Source organism: Microcaecilia unicolor, chromosome 13 (assembly GCF_901765095.1).
Source record: "Microcaecilia unicolor chromosome 13, aMicUni1.1, whole genome shotgun sequence".
NCBI lineage: Eukaryota > Metazoa > Chordata > Amphibia > Gymnophiona > Siphonopidae > Microcaecilia > Microcaecilia unicolor.
This window is the reverse complement of record NC_044043.1, coordinates 52,905,005-52,927,384: the sequence shown is the minus strand read 5'-3', so window position 1 is coordinate 52,927,384 and position 22,380 is coordinate 52,905,005. Positions and strand designations below refer to the sequence as shown.

At 42.1% G+C, this 22,380-nt stretch overlaps 2 protein-coding genes across 2 annotated transcripts in view; both read right to left on the bottom strand.

Moving 5' to 3' along the window:
* Nucleotides 1–15,497, bottom strand: part of LOC115482533 (multidrug and toxin extrusion protein 2-like) — a 45,962-nt gene extending 30,465 nt beyond the window's left edge. The window contains exons 1-6 of the mRNA XM_030222396.1: nt 15,160–15,497; nt 11,047–11,148; nt 9,750–9,818; nt 8,691–8,839; nt 4,864–4,906; nt 1,269–1,313 (exon numbers count right to left, since the gene is read on the bottom strand). Of these exons, the coding sequence (XP_030078256.1) occupies nt 1,269–1,313; nt 4,864–4,906; nt 8,691–8,839; nt 9,750–9,818; nt 11,047–11,148; nt 15,160–15,318 (567 nt within the window). The 5' untranslated portion in view covers nt 15,319–15,497. The remainder of the gene's footprint in view (nt 1–1,268; nt 1,314–4,863; nt 4,907–8,690; nt 8,840–9,749; nt 9,819–11,046; nt 11,149–15,159) is intronic.
* A 4,593-nt stretch (nt 15,498–20,090) lies between these two features.
* LOC115456688 (multidrug and toxin extrusion protein 2-like) overlaps nt 20,091–22,380 on the bottom strand; it is a 54,848-nt gene continuing 52,558 nt past the window's right edge. The window contains exons 16-17 of the mRNA XM_030185927.1: nt 21,256–21,337; nt 20,091–20,694 (exon numbers count right to left, since the gene is read on the bottom strand). Of these exons, the coding sequence (XP_030041787.1) occupies nt 20,471–20,694; nt 21,256–21,337 (306 nt within the window). The 3' untranslated portion in view covers nt 20,091–20,470. The remainder of the gene's footprint in view (nt 20,695–21,255; nt 21,338–22,380) is intronic.

Here is a 22,380-nt window from a genome sequence, read left to right as displayed (position 1 = left end):
AGTGGTGATATTCAAGGGTACTACTCAGTTAAGTGCTGCTGAATAGATCAAAGGGCTTTAACCAGACAGGAGTCTCTTTTGAATATTGACCCATTCAATTATACATTTGCATTTGCTATGTTGTCAAAGGCTTATTACTCGCTAACTCTCTTAATCAAGATTCGAGGTGAGTTACGTTAATTAATATAAGAAACTGATACAATCAGCAGCGAAGGGCGACTAAAATGATAGCGGGGATGGGACGACTTCCCTATAAAGAAAGATTAAGGAGGCTAGGGCTATTCAGCATGGAGAAGAGACGGCTGAGGGGAGACATGATAGAGGTATATAAAATAATGAGTGGAGTGGAACAGGTGGATGTGAAGCGTCTGTTCACGCTTTCCAAAATACTAGGACTAGGGGGCATGCGATGAAACTACAGTGTAGTAAATTTAAAACAAATCGTAGAAAATTTTTCTTCACCCAACGTATAATTAAACTCTGGAATCCGTTGCCGGAGAAAGTGGTGAAGGCGGTTAGCTTAGCAGAGTTTAAAAAGGGGTTGGACGGTTTCCTAAAGGACAAGTCCATAAACCGCTACTAAATGGACTGGGGAAAAATCCACAATTCCAGGAATAACATGTATAGAATGTTTGTACGTTTGGGAAGCTTGCCAGGTGCCCTTGGCCTGGATTGGCCGCTGTCGTGGACAGGATGCTGGGCTCGATGGACCCTTGGTCTTTTCCCAGTGTGGCATTACTTATGTACTTACAGTATGTAATCAGAAATTACATTTAAGCTGTAAAAACATACTGAAAATCACAATCCTCCCAATCTAGAAAAGAGATGAGTCTTCAGAGCTTTTCAAAATAACAAATAATTATTCATTAATCACAACTCTGAAGGAAGATTATTCCAATAGCGAACAGCTGAAAAAAAAAAAAGAGTGAGAAAAGGCAGCTTTAAGCTGTATAACCCTTAGTTGAAGGAAATGCCAACATCAAATAGTTACAGCTACTGGAACTTGTCCTAAAAATTTTAACATACATAGTAACATAGTAGATGAAAGCAGAAAAAGACCTGCACGGTCCATCCAGTCTGCCCAACAAGATAAATTCACACATTTGTATGTATCCTGGCAGCTCCAGGGTTAGTCAAGAGGAGGAAGACCTGCTGTTCTGCTCCTCTGAATGTGACAAGAGAAAGAAACAAGGACAACCCCTAGTGCACAGCAGACAATGAAGCCATCCCAGTATCTGTACAGGAAGAACAGGTGGAGGGGACTGTACCTGATTCACTAAGTATCTTGTCTCTAGCTGGTAAAGAAATGTTGCCTGCCAGAAAGACAAAAAAGTAACTTGTGACAAACTGAATTCATGTTTTTATTCAAATGACATTAGCTGGGCCACATTTGTATTGTATGAAAATAAATGCTAGCTCAGCGGTAAAGAATGACACGAGACAAAGTTTGTCCCTGTCCCCACAAGCTCAGACCATAATGGCCAATCTTATATATATATATATATTTGGATTTATTAACTGACTCTATAAAATGATTCACTCAAGGCGGTGTACAGTAGGTACAGTTTAACATAAAACTTATAATGTTAACAGCATAACAATTTTATTTTTTATTTATTTATTGCATTTGTATCCCACATTTTCCCACCTTTTTGCAGGTTCAGTGTGGCTTACAATATGATTTGAATGTTGGAAATACAATTTGTTACAGATAGTTAGAGATTATATTATGCAGGGTTAAGCGAAGCAGTTGAGGTGTCGTTAGGGATGTACTAATGGGACATAGGCATTGCAACTTTGGAAGGAAACAATGGTAGTTTAGGGGCGATAAAAAGACATGAAGTCATTTGGTATATAACTTTCTGTGAGTAAAGGTATGAGTGATGTGATAATTTGGGAGTGGGAGTTCTGAGATGAAGTAAAATAACCAAGAATAAGCATAAACACAATAAATGAGGTAAACCTGAAAACAGTAAACTGAAACCTAATAATAGAACTACCGTGAAACAGTATCAAAAATATACACATTTAACTGCACTGGAATTCAAATACCAGCGATATTAGCATAATACTAATGATACACCTAATAAGCATGCATTAGAACATTCAGCTAACATAAATACCGTATTTTTCGGACTATAAGACGCACCGGACCATAAGACGCACCTAGGTTTTAGAGGAGGGAAATAGGAAAAAAAAATTTTCCTCTTTCCCTCCTCTAAAACCTAGGTGCTCCGGTGCGTCTTGTCCGGGTTTTAGACCTCCGTCCCGTACTTACAGGATTCCATGTTCCCTGGTGGTCTAGTGACGTCGGGGCAGGAAAGAGCCCCCTCTTTCCTGCCCATCGCGCTGCTCTCCGTGCTTCTCAATGCTTTCTGACGGTCTCGGCGAGATTCAAAATGGCCGCCGAGAATCTCGGCGGCCATTTTGAATATCGCCGAGACCATCAGAAAGCATTGAGAAGCACGGAGAGCAGCGCGATGGGCAGGAAAGAGGGGGCTCTTTCCTGCCCCGACGTCACTAGACCACCAGGGAACATGGAATCCTGTAAGTACGGAACGGAGGTCCAAAAACGCTACCTTCGGACTATAAGACGCACCCCCCATTTTCCTCCCAAATTTTGGGGGAAAAAAGTGCGTCTTATAGTCCGAAAAATACGGTATGTATTAGTATCTCTCTCTCGCGCACTCTTTCATACACACATATAGACACGAAAATGAAAACAATAAGAAATGATAATACTGTAAACAGAACTCAAATGATTCAAGGATATCTTGTACTTCATGACCATGTAACCCAAAGCCTTCTGTAAAACCAAATGTATATCCTTTTCTATTTCCAGTATCCATGATATATTGTAAGCCACATTGAGCCTGCAAAGAGGTGGGAAAACGTGGGATACAAATACAATAAATAATATTAAATAATATGAGTGACCTTCAATGAAGCACACAAATACATATAAACATGAGTCACAGCATTTTGCTGACTTTTCTTGCAAATACATTCATGCTGGCATTTCAATTATTTAAAAAAACTATACATTTGTTATGTACAATGACGAGAAAAACATATCATACAAAACAAAAAAAAGAGAACTCTATTAAAGCTCCAGCTGGTTTTCTGGCCCATTGGTTTGCAAAGTTCATCAGTGGTCTTGTTCTCAGATTTTTCCACACATTTTATCTTACTACCATCCACCAACAGAATCACCGCATTACAGAAGAATTACTAATGGCTTCGGGAAAAGATCGATCACCAGCAAGTGAAAACACTAACCACACTACACACTGTTTAGCCCAGAGAACTCTGGGCCCCTTTTACCAAGCTGTGACGAAAGGGGGGCCTGCACTGGTGTCAGCATGTGTTTTTGACGCACCCTGAGGCCCCCTTTTACCGCAGCGGGTAAAAGGTAGGTCTTTCAGGAACTGGCCACGTGCAGCCATTTCGAGGCGCGCGGCACTGCCCTATTACTGTCGGGCAAACACTGGCGCTACAAAAATGAAAACTTTTTGTAGCACCGGATATGATGGTACAGGGGCATAGCCAGACCTTGGCTGGAGGGGGGTCCAGAGCCCAAGTTGGGGGGGGGGACATTTTAGCCCGCCTCCCCCAGCCGTCAACCCTCTCCCACCACTTTCGACTCCCCCGCCACCGACGCCGACCATCCCCCCCTACCAGGTAACTTTGCTGGCGGGGGTCCCCAACCCCCACCAGCTGAAGTCTTCTTCAGCACCATTCTCCGATGCGTTCACTGATCTGTTTCTGTGAGTCCTGACATTCTGCATGCACATCCTGCACGTTCCTACGGCACTGAAGAAGACTTTGGCTGGCGGGGGTTGGGGACTTCCGCCAGCAAAGGTACCTGGCTGCGGTGGGGAAGGGTCGGCATTGGCAGTGGAATTTTCCCCAAGTCCATTTTAATAATGGTCTATGGAATTTTCCTTGATTTAATGGCAGTTTATTAACCCCCTCCCCCGTTTACAAAGCTATGCTAGCGGCTGCCGCATGCGGTAATACTGACACAGCCCATTGAAATGGGCTGTGTCAGCATTGCCGTGTGGCTTTGTAAACAGGGGGATAAGGGTGATACTCATAATTTATTAGTGTAATGGCAACCAAAATCCAGGAGCATAAAATCTTACTTCTCCATTTAGTACCAATTAGGTGATTAACAACAGGTAACTGAGAACAGGGATACTGTCAGAACTATGATTTATTTTATTTTATTTTTTATTTTTGTTACATTTGTACCCCACGCTTTCCCACTCATGGCAGGCTCAATGTGGCAGGCAATGATATACAGACCACTGCTTATTCCCAGAAGGAGCTATCCAAGAGTTTTGAATCTAAGGGCATCTAATCATTGCTGTATTTTCCTCACCTCTGTGCCTCAAACTGCACATGTGCCTTACAGGGAGGACCTGTGACCACAACCTGAACTACAGCAGTTATTAGAGGGCTGTGAGTGGCACAGTTATCACACCTTTCCTGGCACTATGGCATCCATTTCTGAACAGCTTATTGTACATATAACATGACGGTCCTTAAAGATGAGAAAAGCCACGAAGGGTGGGGTTGGGGGGAGACTGGATAGGATGTGAAGGTTTGGAGTAAGTTCATCAATGCACAGCCTTGTCTGGGGTCGTCCTGGTGGATGGGAAATGTGTGTCAGAAGGAGTGACTGACAGGAGTAGGAGCTGCCTAAGGAAGGTCACCGCATGTTTGCAGACCACTGGAAATACAAGACCAGAGGCAGTCGCCCCTGCTCAGCGCCCCCTGCAGTGAGGAACGACACACAACATATCTATTCTATTACAGTGTGGAGAAAGGGGAGATAGATGAACAGTAGCATCAACTTACCGGAAGAGCAGGAATGAAAATCATCACATAAACCTGAGTTAGTCTGGGGGAAAAAATGGAAAATAAAAACCATATACATGTATACATATATTATAGCCTCAGCTTTAAAAAAAAAAAAAAAGCCAAACCTGCTTGCCTCTACATGCCTTCCCCCTTCCAGGGCAACCCCCCTCCCCCAACCATGTTAGAATGGCACATAGCACAACTGCTGGCAGATGGTGATGTATCACTAGAGCTTAGCATCACATCTAGTAACAGTGGCAGCAGAACTTATAGCCATGTGACTACAACCAAGAACTAACATGGCAACTTCCAGACCCCAAACCAGCAGGAGAATCAGAAACCCTTAGGTTTGCTGCCGATTTCCCTCCATGAATTACTTCAACCCTGCCTGGTCTATCAAGGCAGAGTTAGGATAGACCAAGGGCTAAACGACTAGCTATACAGATAGCAGCGATATTCATCCACTAGTCATAGAGCTTAAGTGATTTACTTAAGGCCTGTAAAAAAAGTAGGCCGCTTAGCTATATGTATAATGGCTGAATATTGCCACTTTAAGAGCAATTCCATAAATGGGTTCTACCATTTATTGTGCACTTAAATGGTTAGAATACTAGCACTTATGCATGTATATGTGTTCATACCTGTGTAAGTGCTAACTGGTTGTCTAAGTGCTATTTTAAAATAGTTGCTTAACTTAAATAGTACATATTTGCAAGAGGGGGTGGAGCATGGGCAGGGCTTCAACTTACGCACATAACTTACAGGACACTGTAAGTTATGTATGTCTCTACCACGTTTACATACTAATTCTCCCCCCTTTCTCTATTTCTGTGGATGGCACTCTTATTCTCCGTCTCACCTGCTCGTAACCTTGGGGTCATCTTTGACTCCTCTCTCTCCTTCTCTGCTCACATTCAGCAGATTGCCAAAACCTGTCGTTTCTTTCTCTATAACATCAGCAAAATCCGTCCCTTCATCTCTGAACACTCTACCAGAACCCTTATCCGCACTCTTATCACCTCCCGTGTTGATTATTGTAACCTGCTTCTCACCGGCCTCCCTCTTAGCCATCTCTCTCCTCTTCAATCAGTCCAAAACTCTGCTGCACGACTCATTTTCCGCCAAAGTCGCTATGCTCACATTAGCCCTCTCCTCAAGTCACTTCACTGGCTCCCTATCCGTTTCCGCATTCAATTCAAACTTCTCTTATTGACCTATAAGTGCATTCACTCTGTCGCTCCCCAGTACCTCTCCACTCTTGTCTCTCCCTACGCCCCCCCCTTGGGTACTCCATTCTGTTGATAAATCTCTCTTATCTGTCCCCTTCTCCTCTATTGCTAATTCCAGACGCCGTTCCTTTTATCTTGCTGCACCTCACGCCTGGAATAAACTTCCCGAGCCTGTACGTCTAGCCCCCTCTTTGGCCGTTTTCAAGTCCAAACGAAAAGCCCACCTCTTTACCACTGCTTTTGACTCCTAACCACTGCTTACTTGCTGTCCTTTATCCTCACCTCTTTATTCCCTTACCCTTAATTATTCTGTCTGTCTGCCTGTCTTATCTAGATTGAAAGCTCTTTGAGCAGAGACTGTCTTTTTTGTGTATGGTGTACAGCGCTGCGTATGCCTTGTAGCGCTATAGAAATGATAAGCAGCAATAGTAGTAGTAATTCTATAATGGAACCTGAGCACCCAGGTTCCATTCTAGAACAAGCGCCTACCCTGCAGCCTTGGGGCATCTAGATGGAGGCCCCTGTATTTACAGCTACTGGTGGGAACTGCATTATGGACTAGATTTATTACATGGTGCCCAAATGTGGGTATAAAAAAAATTAAAATGCGCACTGATCGCTATTCCATAAATGACACTCCAAGTTGGGCACCACTTATAGAATAACGGTTAGCGCCAGGATCCGTGCCCAAAATTTACACCAGCTGAACCCTGGTGTAAATCCCCATACCTAAATTAGGCGCGAATCCCCTGAATTCTATAATAGCGCGTGGATCTTTAGTGAACACCCCTGACCCGCCCATGCCCCACCCATGGCCACACCTTCTTTTCATAAAACTTTACGCATGCATCTTTATAGAATACCACCTAGCAAGATGCCTGCATACATTTAAATTGTTGCCAATTAGTGTCATTAACTGAGTACTAGCGCCCAATCATTGTGCATGCAAATTGGGCACACTCAAGCTTGCGCCATTGTTAGAAATTGGGGGTATATGCATTTTCAATGTGGCCACCAATCTGTAGTGAAGTGCTGAATATACGCATTCTTTTAAACATTGTAGACACTGTTTTTAAAAAAATGCGATCATCACTGCCACTGTATATGTTTGGTGGGGGGGGGGGGGGGGTTAGTGATGAAAGATGCTTTTTGTGATAAGGAGATCTGTGGGAGATTCTCTGACCTATTTAATTGACTTGGTTTACATGCTGAAAAATAATACCCTATCAATAATCAGCCAGTGGCAGCCAGTGTTTATTTTTTTTAAGCGCTGACTATGGCTGGCTAAATTAGCCTCAGATATTTAATGCTGGGCCATGCCTGGGCTTTGGCATTGAATATCCAGCTCTCACTGGACATGTGGTAGCCTCCCAAACTTATGCAAGTCCAAGTTGTATATCAGCTGGGACCCCATAAGTGGATCAGTCATTCTCTTTCCCATAATTCCAATCTTCTTTCATGAACCACCCCTTCCTAAGAACAGATCTTGAACCCTATCCATGTGAACAGAACCCCTCCCTGCAGGCAATCCCCCTAAAAACCCCTCTCCTGAACATCCTTCCCCATCTGTAGGCCCTCCAGGGCATTCCATAGGCTCCCCGATGGTCCAGTAGGGTAGTCCGGGCAGGAATGATCCCCACTCGCTCCTGCCTCTAGCATCTCCATTTATAAAATGGCCACCACAAGCTCTAGCAGTAGTCTTGTGGTACTGCCATATATTGAAGGCTGACCTCTAGTGGTAGTCCTGTAACACTACCACTAGAGTTTTTGACAGACATTTTACAGATGGAGCCACTAGGGGCAGGAGCAAATAGGGATCATTCTTGCCTGAGCTACCCCACTGGACCACCAAGGAGCCTAAAGATAGGACCGGTGGGGGGGGGGGGGGCTACAGGTTGGTGGGTGAAGGAGATTCCTGCAGGGCTGATCTGTTTGCAAGGGAGGGTTGGTAGGAGTTTGATGGGGTGTCTGACCACGTTGGGAGGGGATTTCAACCATATCTTTGACTGCTACTTTGAAGCTATGTGTGTACTGGCTTGTATTTTCCTTGTCCCTTATTGTACCCATCTGCCCCTACCTTACCTGACCCTTTTCTAATTGTATATGTTTACTACCTATCGTACTTGACATTCACCACTACGGTATTTTGTAAGCCACATTGAGCCTGCTAATAAGTGGGAAAATGCGGGATACAAATGTTACAAATAAATAAATATTCAGTTCTAGCACATGCCTATTATTTATGTGGTCCTATTTGGTCACTTAGATATGAATATTCCTGGCACTCGCATAATTCCCAGCTCCTCTCCAACACCCCTTTCCTGCCCACTTTTAAAATGAATATTGGACCCTACATTTTTACTGCTCAGTCCAAATAGATTATAATACTTAACCTGTACCCATCATTCAAACAACTGAGCTGGATTTTCTGAGGTACTCTACCACATTAGCATACTCTAATCCCATTAATGTACATTATTAATAAATATCTTCCACTGCATAAAATGCAACCTGCAGTAAATAATGTATGTTGATGCATGACAGCTGTTAATAAGCAAACTAGAACAGAAGAATCAAGTGAAAACCATGGTCGACCTGATCACTGCCGGGTCTTGTCTGAACAGTGAGAGGATGTGGCCGGTGTTAAGGAAAACAGCCCAGCAGGGGAAGCAGAAGAGGAGCTGAATAAGGATCCCCCTCTGCAGAATAACTCCCACAAGTTTCAGGTTCTTACTTCCAAAAGTCTGCAGAAACAAATGGACCAAAAAAGTACACTAAGATATTTTGCTGGATCCCACACGCAAACCCCATTCCAGCTCCTACCTACAAATTCTTACATTACATAGTATAAAAATGGCGTACTTTTACACTAGTGCAAACTCACTTTATTGTGTTAGTCATATTTAGTGGTTCCAACACGATGAAGCAACAAAATAAAAATCACCCTTAACTTCACATTGTATCACCAAAGAGAACAAATGAAACATCAAAACGATCAGAAAAGGCATCAGGGAAGTCAATTACTTAGGGGCTGTTTTATTAAGTATAGGCGCCTACGCGGGCCGAATGCATTCCAAATTGGAGTTACCGCCCGGTTGAGTGGCCCTTGCGATAATTTTAATTTTAACGTGCGTCCGCTACGCGCGTCTGAAAAACATTTTTTATTTTCTGGTGCGTAATAGACACACGTCAAGTGGCATTTGATGTGCGTAGGTCATTACCACCCAGATTCTTTACTGCTAGGTCTATGGCTGGCGGTAAGGTCTCAGACCCAAAATGGACAAGTGGCAATTTTCATTTTGCCGCACATCCATTTGAGGCCTTTTTTTACAGGCACGCTAAAAAATGGATCGGCGCACACCCAAAACCCACGCCTACACTACCGCAAGCCATTTTTCAGCGCGCCTTTGTAATAGGATGCCTTAGTGAACTGTTTGCAAATGACCCCTATGTAAGAAAAAGTTTTAGATGTGATGAGTGGATTTCTAGGACCCCCCCCCCCCTCCCCACACACATACACTCCTACAAATATGCTAACATAAAAAAATGTAGGTGTACCCCTACAGAACTCTGCAGGAGAAACCGTTTTAAAGAGTGGTTCCTCCAAGTCATTTTCAAAGCACCACAGATCATGAGCTACGTTGCTTCTCCTACCTGGGAGATAAGAGTGTCGCAAGCTGAGGACAAGCCGATTCCCACAGAAATACCTGTCACCACTATTACCTGAAACACAAGTTAAAATGGTGAAGATGCCAGCCAGCCACACAAGAGCACATGGCAGGGAAAGGCGGTCCAAGATGCAAGAGCTAAGCAATATTAACCTCAACATTTTGAGAGTTTTATGGCCAATTCCTCCCAGGCTATTTTCCTCACTTCTGTTATTATACAGTGCTATAGTAAAGGACTGATGTTTTAATCCTGCTACATTCTGTAGGAAAAGTAAAAGGGTAACCTTTTGAATGCCTAGCAGTAAATGTTTTGCTCAAGCTGGCAGAAAATCAGAGTTCTGTTAAGATCAGGCGGGGCTGGGAGCACTCTTACACAAGAACATAACATATGCGTTGCCATAATGGGGCAGACTGCAGGACCATCAAGACCAGCATCCTGTTTCCAGCAGTGGCCATTCCAGGTCACGAATTTTATGCTTCTTATCCTAGAAGTAAGCAGTGAATTTTCTCAAGTTCATCTTAACAATGGCTTATGGACTTTTCTTTTAGGAAATTATGCAAACCTTTTTTAAACCTTCTAAGCCAACTCCTTTTACCACATTCTCTGGCAATGAACTAAAGTTTAATTACATGTTGAGTGATTTCCCCACCCCTAGCTGTCTGTTCGTCTGTCCAATTTAGATTGTAAGCGCTGTTGAGCAGGGACTGTCTTTTCATGTTAATTTGTACAGCGCTGCGTAAGTCTAGTAGCGCTATAGAAATGTTTAATAGTAGTAGTAGTAGTAGTAGTGAAGAAATATTTTGACCAGGTTTGTGTTAAATTTCTACATAGTAGCTTCATTGAGGTACTTTATTCAGTCCTAGCTGGAGGAGGGAGAACAGAAGATGATTAGTACTGGCCAGGACTACTGTTAGACATACTGAAGCCCAGGACAGAAATTTGAAAAGAGGATCCAAAGTTTGACAACAGTCTGTGCCTCTTTCAGCATCAGAGAACAATTGCCCTGGTTGCAACCCTCTAATCCTGGCCCTGCTACCTACTGCATGGGTTACCCAGCCAAAACGTGGCCTGGGTTATAGTTCTTTGAAGAGCTGTGTCCATCTCTCTCAACTAAAGGAACTGGCTGATATGGTTGGGCTAAATAGGCAAAGGGTTCAGAGAGGATTGAAGGATAGGAACAATAATGCAGCATCAAATATACAGCAGTAAGAAAAGAAGTCTGACAGGAGAAAATGCACAAAAAAGAAAAAAATGGAGATTCAATTATTAGACTAGTACTTACAGATGTTGCAAGGGTAACTGCATCTAATTCCACCTTCCCCAGGTGTCCACAGAATATGGAGCTTACAGTAATTATCATGAAGGTCATTAGCTGAGACAGGAACTGAACAGATATAAAAGCAAAACCTTGAATTATCCACTTTCTGTAAAGAAGATGTTAACCGAGCTTTGAATATCTTATAGAATACACCAGTAAAACCATCAAGACCAGGGGATTTGTTAGCTATAATAATTTCTTTGCTTGCTATATCCTAATCTAGGTGGCAAAGATTATCAATTTGTATCCTAGAGAACTCCACCTCACTTAGATAATTTGAGATTATACCAATTTGTACTAGTTGCTTGATTTTTCCAGTGCATTCATAGATTGCAAACATTTACACTCTTTACACTCTCTCTAATACAAAGCCCTTAGGAGGAAGTAGTGTCTGTCTGCCACTGGCTGGCAGGGTGCACATAAGCAGGCTGAAGACAAAGTCTGTTCCTATAGGTGCAGAAGATGGGATGCAGGAAAGGAATGAGCAGCAGCAGTTACTGTGGGGCAGTGCCATCAGACTACCCCATGAAGCAGTGCAGGGCTGCCAAATTGACTTACTATATGAAACATGAGAGTGAAGGGTGTAAAATAGATGGGAATGAGTGGTACAATGAGATTAGTTTCATTAGGTGTGGGTGTCAGCTGAGCAAGCTGGGTTAATTTCACCAGGCATGAGTTAATCTATATAATAGTCTGTGTTCCATATTTCAATTTTCATTCATAGCATTGCTTAAGTTTGCAAAACTTATCTATTTTATCAACTTCCCCTCAATGTTTGCCCTGTGCTGTCACATTTTTGTTTTAACGTTTTCCTTGGTCCTTTGGCCACTATCATTCAAGATCTAGGAGTCAGTTCTTTCTTTCATGCAGATGACATTTTGTTGATCACATACACAGATCTTCTTGCTTCTGACTTGTGCCAAACTCAACAGTGTCTTAATTCAGTTACTATTTAATTGCAAGATAATGGTGTGGTGCTAAATCCTGAGAAAGCAGTGGCCAGTTGGCTGACAGATTGTGACACCTAGATGTAGTCCCATTTCAGCCTGGGTGTCCAATCACATTAGTTGATTTCAAATATTTGGGTGTGCTTATTTATTCCCACCTATCATTTGATCCTCAAGTTTCAGCAGTGGTTAAGAAATGTTGGCGGGGGGGGGGGGGGGGGCATTTTGTGCTAATTTCAGGCTCTTCACAATTCTTTAGACTGGATGCTCAACATGTCTTACTTCATGTTCCGACTATGGCAATGTTGCGTATGCTGCTATAATCTTCTCAGAGGTTAAACATACAGGTAATTCAAAAAAACCATTGCTCATTTGCTATGTTATGCAAATAAATATGATCATGTGACCCCTTTATTCAGCTTCATTAGCACCCAGTCTTCTATCAAATTCAATTTAACTTTTTAGTTCTGACCCATAAAGGGCTAGATTCTGTAAATGGTGTCTAAAAAATAGGCCTGTCAAAAAATACGCTTAGCACTATTCTATAAACACACAGTTTCTAGAATAGTGCATAGGGCTGGGGAATGCATCTACATTTAGGAATGGTCATTTATGCCACTGAAACCCTGGTGTAAATACCCACACCTAAATGTAAGTTCATTCCTCCGAATTCTATAATCACGCACGTAAATTTGAGAAATGCGTTGACAAACCCACACACCTCCCATGGCCACACCCCCTTTTCAGCTACACGTGATAGAATTTACATGCACTTCTTTTTAGAATACATCTAAAAAGATGCACAAGTACTTTCCAATTAGTTATTGGTTAATCATCACTGATTGGTTCATTACTCAATTAAAGGTGCATGCATTATGCATGACTTGCCACACCTTATATAGGATTCAGAGGAAAGTGTTTCACACTGGTATGTCAGTTACATGTCTTCTGCTGTAATTCCACACATATCTGCTCATGCCCTCCACTTGTTACACAATTATTGTCTTGTCTTTCCAGCCATTTCTTGGAACTACATAGAATTTACCATGCAAACTTACTTCCCTCACCCGTAACTGTCTTGTCTGTCTGTATTACTTAGACTGTAAGCTCTTTTGAGCAGGGATTGTAAACCACCTTTATATTTTTATGAAAGGCAACATATCAAAATGTCCATGACTAATAAACAACCTGAAAAGATTTCAATTGATCTCCAGCTCATCTCAGCAGGGCTGATACTATGGGGGAACAACCAGGGCTGTTGCCTTGGGCTCCAAGCCTGCTGGTGGGCTTTGGGAACCACCCTCAAATTTCTGCCCTGGGCCCCAGCATGTCTAACACCAATCCTGCACCTTAATCAGTAATTTTCTTCTTTTCCTTTTCTGCTCATCCTGTAACTTCAATACAAAATCTCAGGACTAAGAACCCAGAGAAAGAGAAGCTGCCTCTCTCTTGGATCCGGATTTAGCTCACACCTTTTTTCAGTAATACCTTAAGCCATTTTCCATTCAGGTATAGTAGTTATTAGAGAATGAAACGGTCCCCATGGGTTCGGTCCCCTTCCCCACCCAGTCCCCGCAAGTTCTGTCTCCATCCCCGCAGGCCCTGCTCTTTACCCCCGCCCCGTCCCCGCAGCAGGTTCTGTCCCTGTCCCTGCGGGCTCTGTCCTCATCTACAGAAGCCTTGAACATTTAGGATTTTATATTTAAATCTTTTTAATAAAAGTATAAAAAGGAACAATATGCTGTGCAACTGTTGTGTATAAATTACAAATAGAAAATAACACTGAGCAGCTATAATAACCCTCCTTTCCACCACCACCCTCTACCCTTTCAACTAGAAAATGACACAGGGACAAAGTTTGTCTCTGTCCCCATCCCCACCCCCACCCCGTCCCTGTGGGATCTGTCCCCATGAGCTCTGTAGTTATGTTCCTGTCTCCAGAGGGCACAGAAGCTATGTTTGTGTCTGAGGCAATGGACAGTTAGTGACTTACCTAAGATCACAAGATGCAGTAGCAAGATTTGAACCCTGGTTTCCCAGTCCACTACTCTAACCATTGGGGTGAGGGGGGGAGGATAGGATGAGGTTAAGTTCCACACTTTTATCCTACTCTTTTGGTTTTCCAGCTACACTAGAACCAGGGCTAGGATGTCATATCAGGATCCTTCACATGCAGCAACTGACCAAATCTCATTAATTATATCACTGCTAAATAATAAAAACTTATATAAAATTTAAGAACACAGTATACAAGCTACAAACTCACAAAACTTAAATACAAAATAATAAACTAACAATCAACATAACTACATTATAACTAATTAGATAAGTAGGAAAGCACTGAAACATCTTTTTTTCAGCCTTTTGAATAAGATCCAAGTGTAGAGAGTCTGGTTCATGAACTGAGGATAGTTCCTTCTAGGTCTTTTGGCTAAGACCCAAGCAATATATATCAACTATGGCCAAAGAAGGAAGCTTTACCCTCTTGTTAAAAGGTCCAACATCAGCAAGTGCTATGCTTATGCTGCATCTTCTCCATGTGACACTTACTACCAAGCCTTCTCTGGAGCAACCACCGCACAGGTACAAACTCAGACTTTGAGCCCACCAGGGACTGAAAAATACCTACTGTACCTGGAAGCTTCAATGACTTTTGGGCTTGCAGGCAGTATATAAGAAATTAAATGTTTTAAAAGCCCCACTCCCAGAAAGTCTTGGGTTAAGCAAAACCTCTCTCTAGCTCAGGAAGCAAGGACAAACTCAACTCTTCTCCCAAGCCCTTAATGGAAGAAAGTCACACACAAGGACTAACATCAGCTGCACATACTGTAGCAGAACTTGCTTTATCCACTTCTGCTCTAGCGGAGATCATTTTCCTGCACCTTATTTTCTATTTAACTCAGATTACTCTGTCTATATGGTCCATTTGCACCCTATGCTATTTAGCTGTTTTAATGCATATTATGTTGATATTGTGAGTACTATTTGAATATTTGTTCTGTCTTACTGCCTATGTCCTGGCTTATTCTGTTGTACACTTCCTCAGGTGAATTTCTCAGAAAAAGCGTAACTAGGCCCCCCCCCCCCCACCCCACCCCAAGAACTCCTGAGGCCCCTCCTTCACTCTCACCAGCGGTCCCGCTAAGGAGAACAGTGCCTTGACTTCTTCCCACAGGTGCACCGGCATCAGCTGCCAGAAGCGCAGAGAGCAGCGGGAGAGCCGGTCCTGCAGCGCCACCTTCCAGCAGCTGCTCTTCCTGCCTGGGCTCTGGCTCTCACCCTCATCCATTCTGGGAGACGTCCTGCGCCTCTGCTTGCCCTTAAGTGGCTGCTCTGAGGCCTCTTGTGCTATTTAGCCCCGTAAAGAAGGCAACCGTAGTGAACTTCAGTCAGAAGGCTTGTACAGCAGGCTGCTCTGCATCCTCCTTCCCTTCCTGGCATCAGTCTGTATTTAGTTTAATTAAAAGTTAACAAATTAATGTTTCCAGACCAGGAATTAGTCAAACTGCAGTTAGGAAAGAAAAGGGAAAGGGAGGCTATGAATATATTACTAATTCTGTTGCTGTTCTATCAGTTTCTCCCCCCTCCCCCAATAAATAAAGAAATCTGCAGCCTTCCTACAAATTAATTAAATCCACTGCCCACAGTTCCCTGGGAGATTAGGACATTTCCCTCTCTATTTGAACAGATTCCTGCTTAGATGCTTCCCAGCTTATTACTGTTCAGTTCCTATAATCATTTTTCTCATCATTCTGCTGTTTTGAGGTGCAGCTACCCAGTAGTACTTAAGTTGTGGCTTCATCATAAATTTTCCCGAGGAGTCTTTCATGTTGCCAAGTGCCTTTTGAAAATCCATATACAATATATTGACCGTCTTGCTTTAAGTTTTTTATTTACACATCTTACTGGAATATTACTGCCCCATCCTTGACCATCTTTAAATCTAGATTGAAAGACCACCTCTTTAACATTGCTTTTGACTTGTAACCACTCCCCCACATTAATTGATTTGCTTGCTTTATTTTTGTCTATTAGATTGTAAGCTCTTTGAGCAGGGCCTGTCTTTCTTCTATGTTTGTGAAGCGCTGCGTACGCTTTGTAGCGCTATAGAAATGCTAAATAGTAGTAGTAGTAGTAGTTTGGGGTTGTTCTGAAGCCCAAGTGGCAGTGTTAAGCACTGGTCTTAATATTTCCTAGCCACTAACTAGGTCCGGAAATCGAACAAGACCAGGTCCTTATTAAAGAACTTCCCTCATCCGTAGCCACTGTATGACAGCTTTTAACTGAAGTTCTGGTCTACTGTACCTTCTATTACATTTATATCCTGTCTTAACAATCGCAAAGGATGGTCCAGAGCAACTTACAGCAAATGCAGATGTAAATCATAAACTATTCTGATTCTGTGTAAAGACCACAGATTTGGAAGGGCAAATTGACCTTGTTAATATTTCTTCTACTATACAAATGCTTTCCTAAGCACTTGGCTTCAGTCTTACACCTGCAGGAAGAGCTAGTAGCAGCTGCACCTCAACCTAAACTAACCCCTGAATGAGCTCATGTGAAAAGTGATAGGAGCAATTCACAGGTGATGCCAGAGAAAGTTAATGGTTACTGACAGTTAGAACAGCAGTTTTATCTTAAGCCAAAATGTATAAAAGTTATAAACTAGCTTTTTCTGCAACCCCTGAACTCTTTATCCATTTATAATTGCATAACACTTTAGCCTGAATTTCTTAGGCAAAGTTCACTCCCCTGTGCGATGAAAGATTAGGAATGAATCAACAGAGGCTTGATGTGAGTAAAAGGTGTCAGCTTAAAGCCCCACTAACAGGAAACAAACTAAATCCTCCCATTACTACTTCTTGATAAAGCCTCAGGGACTAATGCAGAAAGCTTGTCCAGGGGGAAAGGGAAGGAGATGAACTGCCTTTCTATGGTTACAATCAAAATGTTTTATATTTAGATACAAGTAGCGAATGACACAGGGACAAGTAACCGCGAGGATGGGGCAGAGCCCACAGGGACGGGGACAAACTTTGTCCCTGTATCATTTTCTAGTTGGAAAGGTAGAGGGTGGTGGTGGGAAGGAGAGTTATTAAAGCTGCTCATTATTATTGTTTTCTATTTGTAATTTAGACACAACAGTTGCACAGCATATTGTTCCTTTTTATACTTTAATAAAAAGATTTAAATATAAAATCATAAAGGTTCAAGGCTTCTGTAGATGAGGACAGAGCCCGCGGGGACAAACTTTGTCCCCGTGTCATTCTCTAGATACAGGTACTTATTTTGTACTTGGGGCAATGGAGAGTTAAGTAACTTGCTCAGAGACACAAGGAACTGCAGTGGAAATCGAACCTGGGTCCCCAGCCTCTGTACTAACTAGTAGACAGTAGCATGAAATCCGTGCTCAACTTTCTGGGTGTTCATATAAAACCTTTTTTTTTAAGATTTGCACATAAGCAAAACATCACCTTAGACACCAGCACTGAGCATTAGAAAAGGGAGGCTATTACTTTTCACCCCCAAGCAGAGAACTGCAGCAGAAGACTAAGGCAAGTAGAATATGGAAACCCTGAACATCAGATTTGAGGAGAAGTAGAAGGGTTAAGATAGTTATTCCATCTTGATGCCACTGCTGAAGAAAAACAAAGAGCCCCTGATCCTCCAACCTCCCATCCCAGAAAAGACCCCCTGCTCCAATCCTCCACCCCAGACAGGTCCCATGTCCATTGTCCCCCTTCCCCAACACTACAGTGCAGGTCTTCTCAACCAAGGGCATACCAAGTCCCATTGAGCTTTCTGGATATCCACAATGAATATGCAGGAGATAAGTTCACATACCAAGGAGGAAATGCAGGCCACTGTTGGAAACAGGATGCTGAGCTCGATGGACCTTTGGTCTTTCCCAGTATGGCAATATTTATGTACTTATGTAAAAATGGCTCTTACAGAACTTTATCCTTTTGCTTCAGCATAGCTATGTGAAACCAACTTCTCTGATTTAATAGTTCTCAAATGTAAAATGAGAAAAACACTTTTGTCCAGCAAGTGCCCTGATTGTGGAAATCAGTACACCGAAACAGATTCAGAATGCTTATTTCATCCAAAAAGTCCAGATCTCTCATTAAAACTGTAAATATATTTAACCACATTTTAAAGACAGTCCACACTTTCAGTTACATAGTAACATACATAGTAGATGACGGCAGAAAAAGACCTGCACGGTCCATCCAGTCTGCCCAAGAAATGTGCCACTTTTTTTGTGTATACCTTACCTTGATTTGTACCTGTCATTTTCAGGGCACAGACCGTACAAGTCTGCCCAGCACTATCCCCGCCTCCCAACCACCAGCCCCGCCTCCCACTACCAGCTCTGTTATCCAATCTCGGCTAAGCTCCTGAGGATCCAGTTTTAATTGGCTGTAGTTGCATTCCCTGTGTGTTCTGAAGACAGTTTCTTCTTCTATGTCATTACTATGTGCTATTTATTTTAAATTTTGTGCATAGAAAGGTGCCTTGGTTCATTGGGGCCCATTTACAAAAAAACAAAAACTACTTCACAAAAGTGGAGAACTTGCCCATAGTGACCAGATTTCTTGTTTCATTTTCCCAGAGAAAAGATGAAACAGGATTGGTCACTATAGACAACGTTTGTGGAGAACTTTATTTTCTCCTGTTTTTATAAATAGGCCAAGCTAAGTCTCATTGTTCATTTTTACTCAATTTGTAAGAACACAGCACCTATCAAAGGGCCAGATTATGAGAATGAAATATAACATGCCAAGTGTGTCTTGGGCTGTATGCCAGTTACAGTAAGCTGTATGCGTTATGTATGTTGTTTAGTTACCTGTTTAACAAAATCTCTGCTGCTCGGAGTTCAGGGGTATTCGGTTTGAAATTTGTTTGGCTTAGGGGTACTCGGCTTGCATTACATCAATATCTCTAATTTATCTTAGCTGGCAGAAACTAGGGTGGAAACAATGTTAGGATTTCATAGATTCAGCAATGCTGACAAGCCATTTCCATCAAAACAATTATAGCTGCAGTAAATAAGGACAGAGGATTTATCATATATGAACGACAGAACAAAATGAGTAACCCAAACTTTTTTCCACAAAATAAAAAATAAGGTAAAGTCTAGAAACAATTCCTGTTTCTCCCATTGTTGTAAAAACGAGACAGCAACACGCTTCCTGCTGGTTAAAATCTCAGTGTGAGGACTGGGAGACAGGTGCCGTCATGCGGACTAATCTCCGAATAAGTGAGCTATTAAGAGAATTAAGTGATCGTCTCCTCACATGATAGAGCTCTGTTCCCTGGCACTAGTGTTTACTGAATTCATAGGTTATCTGATCCACAATTTATTACAAGGTTTATGTGTTTACAGTGGTGTTTCCACACTCAAGACTATACATAAGAATAGTCGGCTATAGTTGAAAGAGACATACTGGAACTAAGGCACTCTAGTGTGACATAGCTGTAGAGACGTTGATATTATGATGAGCATTTCTCTATCCCCTGAAGCAGCTGTGGTGAAACGGATAAGTTCTGGATTCTTTTTCTTTATTCGAGTTGTATAGTAACAAAAATTGCTATAACTGTTGGCTACATCAGTCAAGTGGTCACATGTATTGGAAGAAGGTGCTATAATGTATCAGTTGTAAATAGTCAGGTGCAATGACATTTTGCAATTTTTAAATTGTAAGTGGAATAAACTTGGATTAACGCAACTTTGGGCATGAAGTAACTTTTTGAATCACATATACATGTTTTGTAGGAGGTTTTTTGACCAATGATTATAAACGGGGTCTGAGTGTGAGCATTAGTAGATTCAGTCCAAATGCTTCCAGAGTTGAGTTTAGTGATCTGTGGTGATCTTCAGCATCACTAACCGCTTAAGTGTGGCTGAATATCAGCGGATAACCCAGAGCAAGCGATTTAACCATCCAGAAGTCATTTCTGTCTGGTTAAATCGCTTTGAATATCAACCCTTCAAAAGCTGAAAACTACCTTCCTCCATCAGCCATTTTAGCTTATACACACACACTTGTTTCTCAGTTCACACTGTTTATTTCATGATCAAACCTGAGAAGTGGACCAACAAAATACTGAATGAGCAAGAACAGTTAATATAAGAAGGAGTTAGAAAATGGGTCCAGTCTTCCCTACAGCACATACTGAAGGACATGAAATAAAACAATTTTGAAAAAAAGTAAAAAAGGCCCATCTCATCCACACGACTTTCCTAGTGGTTTCTGTGCAGCATTGCTTCACCAGAGCCCGCATATAGGGCTTCCTGGACACCAGTTGGAAGAGTCCATGCCAGCTTCCTGAAGTTTGACTTCTGTTCTTTCTGTGTCCAGTCAATGTTCTTTTGTGGCAAAAATGCCACCCTACGTCTTATTTTTCCCTTGCTCTGCCTTCAATCATGGTTCCAGCTACCCATTGCCAGTCACAAACCTTATCAAGAGTCCCGTCAATAGGGTAATAATAGCAGCCACCAGAGCGAGGAGCCGACGGAAGATGAGCTGACCAAGCGGTAACATTTGCCCCACTGTTGAAACCGTGCAAGGAGCAAAGGAGTCATGAAGGGCCATTTCGTCTGTGTGGCTCTCTCCAAGGGCAAAGTCACTCAACACTTCATCTTTTAATTCCTGTTCCACTGCACAAACATACAGTTACAGAAATATTATTACTGTATTGTTACACTACACTGAAGCGCTAAGAGAGATAAAGTTGTGATGTGTGTTATGGGATCAGCAAAAAATTATTCAAAGATGCTATTAAACTTAAAACTTTTCAGGGATACCTTTGAGATCACACATTCTGTTTGGCATCCAAAGCATGGAACTATTTATTTCAAATTCTGCTATTTAAAATAGTTGAGTTCAGTGTATTGTATTTTCAGCTATGTGTTAAAGGAAGCAAAATATCAATACATAACAAGCATCTTTGGCTAAATTTTCACAATGCACCAGAAAGTCAGTCCTTTCACACATAGGGTTAGTGAGGCAAAAAAAAAAAAAAAAAAAAAACGCCATCACTTGGCAGGGTTACTAGACTGGAGAGGGAACAGATCTAGGGCAAGGCAGAGTTCCATACTCTTTAATCAACAAAATATTGATCCTGCTTTTAATGTCTTGTGAGAGTGATCCAAATATCACTGAAGTATGGGTATGTACATATCAAATGTAAAAATTGATCAGCACACGGCATCACATACCTGAGGGAGTGGCTTCTACTGGAGTAGCAGCATTGGAGTTCTCATCTTTTGGTATCACTTTCAATCCTGCCCGAATCTGAGCCTACAATTAAAAAAAAAAAAACCCAAACATATACTATCAAGGACAAATCAAACTCTGGCATACATATCAAGTATCACATACTATGTAAAATGAGTTTATCTGGTTGGGCAGACTAGATGGACAGTACAGGTCTTTATCTGCCGTCATTTACTATGTTACTATCTACAACCAAATGAAAGTTCATTCAGAGTACAGAAATATACATTCACCAGACACTGCGTAGGAGGTAATATAATTATGCCGAATTCCAAAACACCTAACAAAACAAATCCACATTCAGAAAACCTAAATCAGAGAGTATTTTGCTAAGTCTTTGATCCAGATAATACTAACTTAAACAAGTAAAGCTACTTGAATTTGTGAATCAAGGCCTATTTTTCAAAAACATAATTTAAATTCCTCCCCACCCTGAAAAAGAGATTAGGATTCAATCTGGGATTTTCAGTAACCCACTTGAGGGATCTGGAATTGATTTTCTCTCTGTGGCGAATACCGGCATATGGTTAGTTTAGTACACACTGTGTCAATTCTATAACTGGGGACAACAATTTAGGGACCTACATGCCACCCCCAGCCCCAATTCTATAACAGAACGTGGGTGCCAAGATTCCAATTAGCATCAATGCCCCTACATTCAGGCACACTCACACCATGCCAATAGCAGGCATAAGTAGACCACGGCCACCGAGAGAACAAGCAGGACCTGGGGCAAACAATCTTGAGAGTGCCCCTTCCCCGGCACTAGCTTACTGCTCGCTCAGTCTAGACCAGACTCTATTCATACTTAAGTTTTTAGTGTGACTGCTCCCACCCTGTGGAATTCTTTAAAACTACCTCTAAGACTAGAGCTCTCTTACTCCACCTTTAAATCAGAATTTTAAATATTCTTATTTTGAGATGCTTTGCCACCTGAATAAATTGGTCTGCCTTGTTTGAATTGGGCACCCTCCTTCCCACGCTCCTCATCTGTAGGGTCACCATATTTGCAGAGACAAAAAACCCCACAAAAAATAAAATGCCACCCTGCCATCACCTTGATCCCC